General features: G+C 36.1%; 1 protein-coding gene across 1 annotated transcript; it reads right to left on the bottom strand.

Moving 5' to 3' along the window:
* Nucleotides 1-59: 59 nt before the first annotated feature.
* On the bottom strand, nt 60-13,386 carry LOC137742256 (AP-2 complex subunit alpha-2). Its single transcript, XM_068482074.2, has 27 exons — nt 12,845-13,386; nt 9,933-10,064; nt 9,240-9,365; nt 8,857-8,919; nt 8,682-8,779; nt 8,375-8,582; nt 7,611-7,682; nt 7,436-7,528; nt 6,730-6,831; nt 6,438-6,535; nt 6,181-6,262; nt 5,984-6,072; nt 5,001-5,106; nt 4,855-4,920; nt 3,970-4,076; nt 3,772-3,876; nt 3,451-3,571; nt 3,154-3,336; nt 2,774-3,010; nt 2,380-2,460; nt 2,086-2,250; nt 1,894-1,980; nt 1,673-1,798; nt 1,131-1,211; nt 976-1,047; nt 725-804; nt 60-647 (listed from the first exon to the last, which is right to left on the bottom strand). Exons 1-27 carry the CDS (start codon nt 12,974-12,976, stop codon nt 497-499), a joined length of 3,063 nt encoding a protein of 1,020 aa, XP_068338175.2. The 5' UTR covers nt 12,977-13,386; the 3' UTR covers nt 60-496.
* Nucleotides 13,387-14,279: the final 893 nt, after the last annotated feature.

The raw sequence follows: 14,279 nt of genomic DNA, 5'->3' as shown, positions 1-14,279 counted from the left end.
ATTCCCGCACCCTTTAGTGTAAACATTTTGTACCCAAAGGGGCAACACATATCACACACTGCAGATCAACCCAATAATTTGTATTACTGAGAAGAAAGATTATGGTCATGCATCAACAAACAAATACAAGCAATTACAACTAATCTACTTCATCATTTAACTACAGAAGCCAATCCACTGACAGACACTGGGAAGATCTGTAAAATGTGAAACGAGCAAGATATGTAAAAACACCCTCACCCCAAAACCGCGAAAATTTCTCACGTACGCACAATTGTATTGTACAGAAAAAAAAATCTAAAAACCCCGACCAACCGCCCGTGGAGAGATCCACTCAAACACCTAAGCCGCCCGCACAAATTAGCTCACACCTCAATTCCGTCAGCCCTTGCATCGGGATTTTGTTTGTCCACCTCTTCAACTTTGCGCGGGAGAGGCCACTGGGCAGGTTGTATAAATCAGATTTACGAGTGTATAATGAACAAATCCTCACACATCACAGCAGGCCGGCCAGCATAGCCCCGGGATCTGTTAATGCTGCAACCGGGCTGGTTGGTTGAGCTACCGGAGGTGCTGGCGGCATTGGTCCAGGTGCATGAGGGGCTGGAGGCATGAAAACTAATTGTTCCTTGATGAACTCCTTCAACCTGCACATCATTCGGAGGTCAGAGGATTCTATCTTCCAACTTCCAAGTCAGAAAATTTTAAGGTTAACAATACATACTCAAGCGTTAATGTAGGGTCCCCTGAAGCAACTGTCATACGCAACTGTGTTCTGTCTGCTGGATCTGTTTCTATTCTAACCTGAGGAGAGTAAAACAAGCTAAAGAATGAGCGGCCTGTTACAATTCTAAAGAATCATTTTCAAGAAACATATTGTTATCTATAATAATAAACCGACAATTGGGGGTTCGGCTGTGCCGTAATACCACCAATTAAAGTCTGAAGTCCTGGAAACAAACATATAGCTCTTACCAAGCAAAGCATGGCCCGTGTATTTTCTGAGTAAAATGTTGTACTTGCAACAAGATTATTTGGATTTGGATCCTAAAATAGAGAATACATTAGTGACCACCTTAAATAACTGGCAGACTTGCAAGGAAAATTTAAAACATAAGAAGGGAACTTACAAGCGCTGGACAAACCATCAACCGGAAACTGTTAAGTAGATTCGCCATTTCTACAAGTGGCATTGGTTTGACACCTCTAACCTGCATCGTTTACTGGACAATATCACCACATGCCAAATACAGAAGCTAGCCAATGTATAACAATTTAACCTCGACCTGGGGCTAGCAATAAGCTGCTTGAACAATGCTAAAACTTTACTACAAACTGGTTAGTATGTGTTTATTATTCTGATACGTGTAACACTTAACAGGTTCTAACATCCCGCTTTCCAGTAGATTACAAAATATCAGCACAACCTTCCCATCAGAGTTTGATGGTAATGAAATCGTCAATCAATTTATAGAGGGCACAACTTACACTATACAAGTCTATGAATTATTCCGCAAAAGCTGAATGAATGAGACTAATAAGCGCTCATGTCATTAGAAATTTACTTTGTCAATGACTCAATATAAATGGTTGTCAATTAGTTTTAACCCATAAAAGGAATTTCTTCTTCAACACAAAAATCACAAATGTGACAAATTCTTAACACACATACCACTTCTTGAAGCTTCAGAGGTGGCCCCGATAGTGATCTCCACTGGGGAAAGAACTCTTCAGTAGACACCGGAATAGGCTGAAGAAATTTACTTAGGACAGCTGGGAGGCGAAGTTTGACATTGACCTACAAAAGGGTTACTATAAGTATCTGAAGCCACAAATATGACCTATTTTCTGCTTCATTGCACGATAAAAACACAAGAATTTTAGAGTAAGTACCATATTGTTACCAAACTTGTAGGAAAAGTCAAGAACCGCTACATCCCTGCTAGGTCTGAGATTCACAACTTCAAGCGGGCATTGTACCTACACAACAAAACAAAAAGAAATAGAAATACACAAAGCTAATAAATATGAGAGAGGGAGAAAGATCAACCACCAAAGCTTAATTATAAGGGTAACATTTATTACCTGTGCCCTGGGAGGAATAGTATCCGGTACTAGTGAGAGCTCCATTTTCAAATGAGAGGGAGGCAATATTATAGCCTGAACTGACACAAGTGGTGAAGTATTTTTGTTTCCCAAGAAAAGAACAAGAAATCCTTGATGTAGCCGCCACTCGGATTTAACTCCAATCTGGAATAACATCACAAGAATGTCAATATAAGCCTAATAAGGCCTTGCTGAATTTTCATTATCTCAAAGAAAAAATGGAAACTATCACATCCATAAACAAGAAAATATGGTTATAATTTGGGGGAAAACCTGAATATTAGGATCTTCGTATAGAACACCACTATCTTTCAAGCAGAGAGCATGAAATCTTTCAGCAATATTTCCTATTGGCTGCATTTAAGAATTATAAAATTTGTTAACACATATTAGAAAATAAGTATAACTGACCAAAAAAAAAAAAAAAAAAACAAAGGCAAACACATATATCTAATAGTTAGCATATTAAGCTACTCAAAAAACACCATTACTTCTAAAAACAGAAAATACCAATTAACCAGTATAAAGCATCAATATCTGATTGACAGTCCAATTTAGAGAGCAGAATACACTGCATTTGGAACTCTTTCAGGTTCCACCTACATCTTAGAACTTAGAAGAAATACAGCACCCAGCAATGATTGCATACAACGTCTACAGAAAGTACCTGAACAGAATTTTGCTCCTCGCCAACAGGCACAATTGCTGAAGCATCCACTGCATTTGGATCGCTTCCTAATCCAGGGGTTACAGTCTGCTGCGGCTGACCAGCAGTAGCAGGACGGCCTTCAATAGCCAGGGGACCCAAGAGATCACCAAGGAGATCTGCTGAAGGTGGCTGAGGATCAACTTTACTCAAAGTACCATTTTCCTGAGACGACCCTTGGTCAGTTGAATTGTGATCCTGTGACAATACCCAAACATGCATCAATGTTCAATCAAAATAAGATATAATATTTGTATGTGAAACGACAACATGCATACCCCAAATACACAGAATGAAAGAAAAGATCAGAATCGTTATTGAAAAGAAAATACAATACTAACCGCGTTACTGCTCATGCTGGGCATCTTGACAAGACCGAGCTGGTTGACAGGCGAGGTCCCATTAGCAGGGCGTTGGTCGGTCACAACCAAAGCACTTGATGTTTGTTGCTGGGCCCGCAACTTGATAGCACTTTGTTCTGCTGTATCAACCTCTGTATCTTCAGCCTTCTTGATCAATGCAGACTACATATTAAACAAAAAAAAAATTTATATTAAGAGTTTGTTTCAATAATTTCCAAGAATTGATAGTGTTGTGAACTGACCGATCCTCTGAAGGAAAGTGCAAAACAAATGTACCTGCCGCTCAGGAAATTTAGGCATTTCAGCCAAAATATCCACCAGATCTGCACCTCTCCTACTTAAGGCAAGGTATTCAGCAGCTCTTTGTTGTATCTCAACATCAATGCAACTCTCATATCTGAAAGGAAGAAATTGTGAGCTAAAGAAAAACATAAAATTTAATAACAGAAGAGAACCAATTCACGAAAGTAAAGACGCAAATGACAACCCCACTTGTTGAATATTGCATAAGTAAACCAAGCGATAAAGAAAAACACAGAATTTGATTAACAGAAAAGAACCAATTCATGAAAGTAGAAGTACAGAAGACAATCTCACTTGTTGAATATTGACCAGATCTGATTCTGCAGTTCCTGGTCTGGAGGTTGAGTGTGCATAAAGATCTTAGCATATGTTGAAAGAAGAATAGGTATAGTAGATGTCCTGCAAATACATCATACAATCTGTAAGATATATACGGAAATGCTAACTGGATTTAGCAAGAATAAGAAACAGAGAGGTTTAAGTTCCACTTACGTTACAGCAGGAAGCTTCTCATGTATGACGGTAAATAATTCCTTTGGACTGCACCCAGGGCGTCTGGCCAAAAGGTGGCCAAATTCTCCGATGATATATGCACTGACCTGTTGTATGTGTATTCATTCCAAACAAATCAAGAGATTTATTTTATTTAGATGGTTAAATTTGGTCAAAAAATAGGCAAGAGAAAGAATGAACGCTAAAGATTGAGGCAAGTTGAAATTGAAATGATACTCTTGAATATCATACGTGTAAAGATATATTCTGCCCCAAGACTTTAGAATTCACAACCTAGAACCCAAAACCATAGGACTCTTTTTGGAACATATCAACATAATGAGAATCTCCATTAAGAGTGATCTTACAATTCTCGAGCACCTTATCTTTCTATTATTTTTATATAAGACATTCTTTATTTATTACAGAAATATAAGTCCAAAAGGTACAACATCAGTGGGATAAGTAGTGACCTTACTTACTACCTATTGGAAGCAAGGCATATGACATCATGCCAATGAAATCTCTAAAGAAACTAATAGCAAAGCCAATTCTAACCTCCTTATGTTATGTAAGCTAATAAACAATCATGCTCTACATATGGATCATGGGCTCTAATGAAATCATTTAATGGCAACGGATCTCGGATCTCTCTCTCTCTCTCTCTCTCTCTCTCTCTCTCTCTCTCATGCCAGAAAATATTCTTTTCCTATCCTATACTCTGGATTTGGGCCATCGATCATGTTGATTTTGGCCAGAATGTCAATGTGGCATTTTGTCAACACAAGTCTTACAAGAGAACATGCTACATAATCCAGCATACAATAATCTCTTTCAGATTAAATTAAAGCTTGTATGGAAAATCAAATCATAGTCTACACGCACCTTAACCATAGTCTCATGTATAGCAGGTTTGTCAAGATACTCCCTAGCTTTTGCTGCTGCATAAGGCTGATCAAATGCATACCATGTCAGTAATAGTTACTAAAATGAACGTATCCATCAATTAAATTGCACCAAAGCACTCTAACCTGTAAGTCTTCGTTATTTGTAACAAATTGCACAACACGAAACCATATATCGTCACTAACAAAATCTCCAGCCTTGTCAATTAATTGAAGAATCACATCTACATACCTGTACAACATCATTATGCAAAAAATTGATAAAGGTTTAATTCCCATAATACATTATTACTTCAAGAGTCCACAAATAACAAAAGAGATGCACAGAATGATCCAGAAGACTAGAACTAAATAACAGAATTCCACACAGTTAATTCCCTCACAGACAAAACCACCCAATCAAAAAATTGACTGAAACTAACTTTTCAAACATATGCATGTGCACGCGCGAGTGAGCATGTGTAAATAAACTCAATAAACCCTTACCCTAACTAATCCGAGTAGCTAAGTAGAATACAGCGTAGGACAGAAATAAAGAAGCTAGGTAAATTGATCTGTTTTCACCATTCAGTCACACTCACATCTTTGGTAAATTTTGTACTAGACCTTGATGAAAATAGTAAATGTAGTTTCAAAGTAAAATGTCACATAATGAGCCACAGATATGTCAAACCAAAAACGGAAATAGAAAATACAGGCAGAACAAAAACAAGACTAAACATTTTCAAAAGGTCATGAAAAATCACCTCTCTTATAACGGCAACCTACATATATCATGTATCCTTATAAGCAAAACATGTGTTTAATTTAAAACAAGAGTCACTACACACGTTATGAACCTCACGCTTCTCTGTCACTTCGTCTATTATTCCCTACGTATCCAACTATCCATTCATTTTCTCTTTGTTTTTCACTGTTAGTTGTCTACCAGGTTCTACATCACATTGGCTATTTTAGTAATTTTATCCCCCACTACAGTTGCTTAACAACTCAGAATCATAGGCCTGTTTTCAGATTTCTTCAAGCGCGTATATGTCCAATATCATATTTCTTTCAGAGGAGGACCATGTTTTTCAAAAGAATTGGAATAAAATAAGATCGACTCTTACCAAGAAAGATCAGGGGCAAACTTTTCTGCAAGAATGGCAGCCTTAAGAGACAATTCTTCACGCATGGCAAAATCGGCTGTGCTAAGATACTGAATGCAGATGAAATTCAGAGAAAATAAATGTGTGCTAACATGAACAAGAGACAATCTACCAAAATCCTGTAAAACCAACTCGAACACACCCAGCATTTGATGTACCTGCAATAATTCTTCGACTATATCCTTTGCATTTGAAACATCACACATACCATAAAGCAAGTCAAGAGCACGCCTACGTATACTGAGCATATAATTCAATGTCAGTAAGCAAAAATGGTTTAAGATATAGAAAAAGGAAGCACTAAAATAAGAGCAAGTACAATAAGAAAAACAAACAAATGCTGTTTTTTATAGAAAAACAAATTCCAGATATCTAACATGTTCAGCAAGTAACCAAACAGTCAAACAGTTGTAACCTGATGTCTGGATCCTTCAATGAGGTGATGATCTGAGCCTGATGCCTCTTGATGATATCTTGCACATCAGTAACCATTAACATGCGGGTCATATTTTCCTACACAAGCAATGTGACTTTAAATCATACACATATCCAGCAGTAACATGTTTACTCTTCTAAGCTATAGTCACAGTTTCCTTTGTTTTCTTCAGTCAAGGTTTGCATTAAAATGAATGAAAAAATATGTTATTTATCAATTGATAACTTTGTTTAATAAGGATTATGAAACCATAAGTGTTTTCACCACTTACCAAACCAAGATATCGGATATTTGGTTCTCGGACAGCAATAAATTTTCCAAGAAGGGCAACACACTGAGACATCATCTCCTTTTCAGCATCAAGATGCATGACCTAAAATTGGGCAATTATAACGCAAAGTACATAAGAATCACTTGCCTTTAAAAAAGAATAGATGAAAAAAATTTGTGTTTATGTGCTCTGGAGAAAAGAAAACAGAGTTCCAGAGACAGCTAGCAAAGAAAATTTTCCAAACTTATTTAATTACAAGTGTCACAATCTTGGATGACTGCACAAACCCAAATTTATAAACATTTAAAAAATATTGATTAACCTTCAAAGAAGTGGGCAGGAGGAAAAATCCAGAGGATACCACTTTCACTTAAACAACCTAGTCATTTTTACAAAATTACAAGGGAAACTGTTCATATGATTCCACGCATGTCTGCAAAATGTATATGCTTTATATATGTATGGCTGTACACACAGAGACCATATTTTGTTGCTTTCACTCACAGCACAAAAACGTGATTTTAGTGGAAATCATGCCAAAGCAACCAGAAGAAATACAGGAATTACTAAGGTATTAAAAATGGTCAGCCACATAGGTGTACTTATATGCAAGTACAACTTCTGCACACATAAATTAAAAGGAAATTCTCAATAAATGGTGCCTAAATACCGAAATCATACATAAAAAGTACTGCAGAAAGCTTACTAGAGCGAGGGCTTCAAAGAGAACAGCATGTGATGCATTGTTCTTATTAACATTTTTCACAACATCAGTACCCATCAAAATCCGCTGTAAGACCTGAAATCAACAGTACAACGTTTTATAGATGCAAAAAAATATACCACCACAATTGATAATAAGTTCTTGACAGAAAATGAACCTCAAATAATGATCTTCTGGTATTTGGATCTTCGACGGTCGGAAAATACTGAAGAGCCCTCATTGTCTTGACCTGTCCTAACAAAAAAATTTATAAGTCTAACACAAAGTCGTTTACATGCACCAAATGCTACAAACTACAGAATGCATTACATTCCAGCTCACCATTTCACCCCTGCACTGCCTAAGCCAAGCCTTATGGGCTGTAGTGACTATCCAAGAAAGTTAAATGATAAAGACTCAGCCTTACTAAGTCATCCAGGCACAGCAAGAAAATGAAGATATTATCAAGGCTCTCAGTGCTGGCCAATGCCACTTAAAGATAACTCAACCTTGTCGAAGTTTTGAACCCCAGAAAAAGCCTTTGTGTAGAAAACTACATTTAAATCCAAAGAGGAAAAAATGGTGCCACATCTGCCAAATTTTTCTTTGATTAGAATGCTCTATAAGCTTAAGCTAATAAAGTTATAAGGCTGGTTGAGTTATAATCTATGTAGCAAGGGTGCTGGGTATATGGTACTCTGACCCATGCAAGAATAAAATGACAATGTCCACTTTAATTGGTGGAAGCTTCAAAAACAAGTGAAGAAAATGGCACAGAAAATAGACAAAGCAGATGTAGCTGCAATTGTTTTAATAAAATAGATTTGACAGGATGAAACTATTTCATAGGGAAAAAGGATAGGTGGCTGATTTTATATGATATCCGGTATATGCAAAGAAGACTGACAAATAAAACAAAACAAAAATGTATATATTACGAACCTGAAGCCAAGGAGATGGGATCCCATAGTAGGTGTACTCTTGTGGAATATCCTGGTTCCTAGCTAGTCGTTCTAATATTTTAACACATTTTGGAAGAGAACTCCAGTAAGCATCATAGTGGTTTGATACAAGGGCAACAAGAAGGCTCATAGATGATGTTAAAACACCAAGATCACGTTCATCTAAAAGTTGTGCCATCCGGTCAGCCCTAAAACAATTAGAAAAGGAGAAAACCCATCAAATAAGCACAGAAGGCAATAGTATTGGGAATAAATCCTGTAGTGAAGAAAATCATATGTTCACATACCAGCCATCTACATTGACAACATCAGGATTTTTTCTATACAAGCGCAATAGACATAGTGCAGCTTTTTTTCTCACAAGTGGTCTGTAGCTGCTAGAAATCTGAATAAAAAACACTTCGTCAACAGAATCATTTTCTATTAATCTCAACCAAGCATAAAAAATCCATTGCCCCTTACAAGTAACTTTTGAACATCAGGTGCTAATGACTCCGCAAATTCTCGCCCACCAATATTCCCAACCTACAGAGTAGAATACACATGAAACATTGACTGGTACATTAGGGACACAAGAATAATAAGACAAACAAAAGACAGCATGGAAGCAACAGGTTCAGGAAAAAAAAAAAAAAAGCTTATCCAAACAAATATTCAAGATATCCCAGGTATATCAAACCACAATATTACTCAACAAAACTTATTTAATATTGACATAACATAAAATCATATAATTATGGAAGACAAACAGAAGATAAGATCATATCTCATCATTATAACTTACAATTTCAAAACAAGGTTAAATACTATGTTTTGAACACCTAACAGAATTTCTATGGCCATACCATAGTCAATGCCAAACATTGGAAAGTCTCATTCCGACCAATGATGTCATTGCGCACAGTATTTATCGCTAATCTCAGAAAATCATGGTTCTCATTGAGCAAGCATGCTGTTACAATGTACCCAACCTGCAATTAATGTTCACACAATTGAAAGTCAATTAGAGTGTGAAATCAACTTTTTTTTAACATAAAGCAATATAATAGAATTATATCTTTAGCTTACTATCATTGAAAATAATCACATGAGAAGAAAATTGTGCTTTTTTAAGTTTCTATTTATAAAAAAATGTATGCAAAAGAAAAGAAACATATATAAAAAAATAAAAATAAAAATAAATAAAAAATAAAAAAAACTGTATTCTTGTAAGTATAAAACTGGATGCAGGAGTTCAGGTCAGCTGGTGAACTTTGAGCAGCGTCGTGTTCACAAAGTTAACCCACTTGGTGTTCATAAAGTTAACCCAAAAATTCATACCACCTCCAATTCATATACCAGATCTACTTGGTATCTGAATGACAAATGGTGACCCTGAGATGTACATGTCAATCACTATTTCCATTGGTTGATATACAAGAAGAAAACGAAGAGGATGTGTTTACTTCCTAGACTTGCAAGCTATATTTCCATACATGCAAGGAAAGTGGAAAAGTAGTGCTAGTCATTTTCTGGTTGATATGAAAAGAATGTATCACCTGCTTTTCTGGATACTTAGGCGCAGATATTAGAGAAACTGCTTCCATGTGCCCAAAATCCACATCGTAGCCCAGCATATAAATGTAAAGCATTTTCCAGACATATTTCTTCTTTTCATAAGGTGTTAAACCCTGTTGATAGAATTAAAGAGAATTTTCATTAACCAGTCACCCTTTTTGTAGCTAAATAGTGTGAGCAAGCAGTAAAAAATGAGATACAGTATTGAGTAATAAAGCGTAAGAAAATTTTCATAAGGAAATAGACCTCCACCAATTAAGAAAAAGGAAAAGGAAAGATTGTGTAAGATACTAAGTTACAGTATTGATCTATGTCCACAGAATCTAACCAAAGCGAGGACCTTATGTTGCAAGATAACTAATGTCAAAATCATTAATGAGAGAGACAGAGAAGGCAAAAGAGAACAATGTATTTGCTATTTTTTTTAGAATAATATTGAATTAAAATATAAAAAGGTACAAATCAGAGCACAAGATAATTAATGTCAAATCTCATGATCATTGACAAGAGAAGTATAGTTTGGCACAATTTTATAAGAAACAAGAGTAAATAAAATGAAAAAAAGTACAATGCAGAGGACAAGATATCCACCATATACAGATCCGAAAATCCAACAAACTTGTACAAAAAAAAATTTAAAAACAGCACTAATCCACCTAAATAACAGCAACCGTCTGAGCCAGAGAAAATCTCATAAGAAAAAAACTCCCCAAAACTCTGAAGAAACCAAACCCCATAACAGTACCCAAAAAAGCAAACTTAATCTTCAGCTCCTCTTCCCCAAAAGTATCAAACATCCTCCTATGTCCTCCAACCAAATTACCCAAAACACAGTCATCACACTGTTCAAACATCCTCCTATATCCTCCAACCAAATTACCCAAAACAGTCATCGCACAACATCTCCCTTAATCCTTACTCTTCTTCCTCCCACCAAAAACGCATGCCATTGACAAAATAAGGGTGTACAGGGAGCTAGAACAGCATCACCAATAATAGCTAACAGAAATCGTCAACAAGGCAGTACAAAATACTTGTGCCCAAACACATAATAATAACGTTTGATTGACACCATAGAGAAAGCACCAGAAGATGGAAAAATGTTTCAAATTTTCATGAGCTCAAAAATGACTCAATATAATTACACCAAACCTAAAATCCACAGGTGATACATCAGTCTAGGGTAAGTTGAAAATATGTAGAGAAATTAATTGCTTGTTGACCCAACAAAAATACTAATCCTACCAGGCTAGTTCAATCACTTGGGTGGTGGTGTCAAATAACATATAACGTGAATGTGCAGAAATATTAGAAAAGGACAACAACAAATCACCACCGCTTCAACCATAGTCAATATCGAACCACGATTTTGAATATAGTAAACAACCCAATAAGAAGAAATAAGACAGTAAATGCCCCCACTATCATATCACCCATATAAAAAAGAATAACAGATAAATTAACCTACCTGACTTTGGTGATGCAAATGAACTTCAATAGAATCTAAGACAAGATACTATATAGAAAGGAAGAATGAAGATCAGGGATTGTATTATGGAAGAAGACGTGGACACATGACACTTTCTAAGAGTAGACAATCATATTCCCTAAAATTAAATATTAAAAAATGGTAGCCCATGTACAGCGGTAACCTTGTCCAATACCAACCCCATGGTGCCTCACATTTCTTTGAACCTTTGGGTCTGACAACATACAGACAACATTTTACCTTCAACACAGGAAAGATTAAGTTTTAATAAAAATATTTATATTTCCGACTTAATACAAATATACCTAGCTTCTGGCATACCCCTTCTAAGGAAAAATGTCTATAATGAAACATCCATTTACCATGATAGTAGTTTAAAATGACGGTGACGTTTACCTACTTTTAAACCCCTTATATTTGCCGACAGGTAAAAGATTTAGTCAGCCATGAAGTTCAGTTCAATGGATACAAACAATTCATGTTCTAATCACAGAAGTACCAAAATGTGATTACGAACTGAATCTTAAATTCAGCATAAGAGCTAGGTATATGTTATTGAATGGATGAATTTCAATCCAACTTGAAATTTTCAAAATGGATGCTGTGCGACCTCTAGAACTGCAAATAATAGAATTAAAATGAGGGAACACTGACACGTTTTAGGTGAAGGAATGCCACCAAACATCAAGAGTATCCCATGTGTTCTCCAATCTCCCTAGGCACAGACTAGAGTTCACCTCCCATCTTATTCCCTCTCCTAACAAGAACTCAGTTCAATATTTCAAAAACTATCAGATAGCAATACATAACTAGGTGAACATTAACTAAAAATTCATCAGGTTTAATGATATTCATCTAAATGCAAAGCAAGTGAAGGCAAACGCCTCTGGGTATTTCATGCGTATCATTTGAAGCCCATCAACATGCAGTACAAAATTTAAATTTGTAAATAAGCTTGAAAGTCATTTCTATTGCTCCTCCCGCATAAACAGTCCACAACAAAGCCATTTCTAAATAAGCTTGAAAGTCAAAAAGAGAAAGGCTGATGCCACCAAATTCTTAGCAACGGCGACAATCGTAAAAACTATGTATCCTTTATTTTGGAATTCGAAATCAACCTCAAGCTCACTTCACCATTTCCGTTCCACAAACCCAAAATTGCAAAATTTGAGTTTCCTACCCAAAATTGCAAAATTTAAGCTTTCCCTTCATTCCTCAGACTTTCCCAGCAGCCAAACAAACACCCAGAAAAAACCTAAATCCCTAATTCAAGCAATGAACCAAGTCCACCACGGCCTGGATCAAAAACTTCACTCATCCCCCCAATCCCCAAACTTTAACAAGAACGAATTCGCAACGCAACAACACATTCGAAAAGCGAAAACCCTAAACCTAATGACAAACCTTTTCGTTTTTGAAGCGTGTACGGACATTCCCAAGCTCCTTATCGACCCGAAGCCTCTCCTGCTCTTTGTTCTGGCAATTCCGAACGTCGCTGATGAAAACAGAGAGGCCTCGCATGCCTGACAACGCCATGGCTGCTCAGATCCAGCCCTAGCGATACGCGCACAGAGAAAGAGCCACCACTCCTGAGCTCCCCCAAACCCCACCGAGATTCTTCTGGGTCCTGAGTTGGATCTAAGGAGCAGCAGAAATTGAACACTGTTGGGGAAGATCAGCAGCTTCTCCAATTGCAAAATCGGAAAAATGGGTTTGATCTGAATTGCATAGGCTGGTTTTCTAGAGAGAGAAGGAAGGTGGACTGAGAGGAAATTTCAGAAAAGCCGTCTGTGAGTGCTGGAGGGAGACGACTTTTATTCAATGTTGCCCGATTGAAATCATTTCAATTTCCACCTAATACTTCCATCTTCTTTCTTCATTTTTCCTTTTTTATTTTCTCAGACAGACAGGCATATTATTTATGCAGTTACTTGACTAATTTATTCAATTTTTTCGTTAATTTTTTTATTTTTGTTATTTTTATTAGAAGAACAACTAGTAGCAACTATCGTTATCCACCATTTCTAAATCTAGAAAAGTTATGGAGAATTTTACTCTGTCCGTAGACACAATCAAGTAGACTCACCAGTTCAGAGTATTGAATTCGAAACCTTCCATATTTTTCTTTTTTTGAGACGTAATCCGCGTCCTTATCACAGAATCACTTGATGTTGTTTTTCTTTTATTTAGTAGAGCGATATCATTAGTGAGTTAAATAATTAATTAATTATTAAAGATAAGAAGAATGGAGGGAGATCGAAACACCAACAATGTATCTAGAGATGATTATTTTTCGCTAATGCGGTATTTGCATCCAAATTATTTTTTACTTATTTCATCCAAATTCATGTTTTTGTTCCATGAAACATTAATATTATCAAATTTGAAATGTGGGTCTATTTTTAGTTGCTTTTTTACTCTTGCTAAATGCCCAATTATTTATGTGATTGGTTGTAGGGGCAAATTTCAATTTTTATGGGTAATACATATTTATTTCAAATCTGACATGAATGGGACGGGTTTGTCAATTTTGGATTTAAGAAAAGGATTTATGATCTACCAGCAGCATTGCTCAAGATTTAATTGCACTGACACTTAGGACTACAGTTTAATGATATTTTTATTCATTTATATGTTTAGAGGTCTTGAATTTGATTCTCGCTAAAAGTAAATTTAAACCACATTACTGTTAACCCATTGTAAAATTTAGCACACTCTCTTAATATAGATAATATTATTTGTTAAAAAAAAAAATTTAAAAAAACACACTAACTAACATTCTTACGGGTAAGTCTTTTCATCCATCAATTTTCATAAATTAATTTTCGGTTTTCTCTGC

This window comes from Pyrus communis, chromosome 11, assembly GCF_041283825.1.
Source record: "Pyrus communis isolate YQ-2024b chromosome 11, ASM4128382v1, whole genome shotgun sequence".
Classification (NCBI taxonomy): domain Eukaryota; kingdom Viridiplantae; phylum Streptophyta; class Magnoliopsida; order Rosales; family Rosaceae; genus Pyrus; species Pyrus communis.
This window is presented reverse-complemented; position numbering and strand designations above follow the sequence as displayed.

What these genes read in the sequence shown, in the direction of transcription:
- LOC137742256 (XM_068482074.2), bottom strand. Translation starts at nt 12,976, where the DNA reads ATGGCGTTGTCAGGCATGCGAGGCCTCTCTGTTTTCATCAGCGACGTT. An exon ending in TCTTTGAAGCCCTCGCTCTA is followed by an intron (nt 6,832 to 7,435) that starts GTAAGCTTTCTG and finishes GCCCAATTTTAG; the next exon opens with GTCATGCATCTTGATGCTGA. An exon ending in CAAATAACGAAGACTTACAG is followed by an intron (nt 4,921 to 5,000) that starts GTTAGAGTGCTT and finishes GCATTTGATCAG; the next exon opens with CCTTATGCAGCAGCAAAAGC.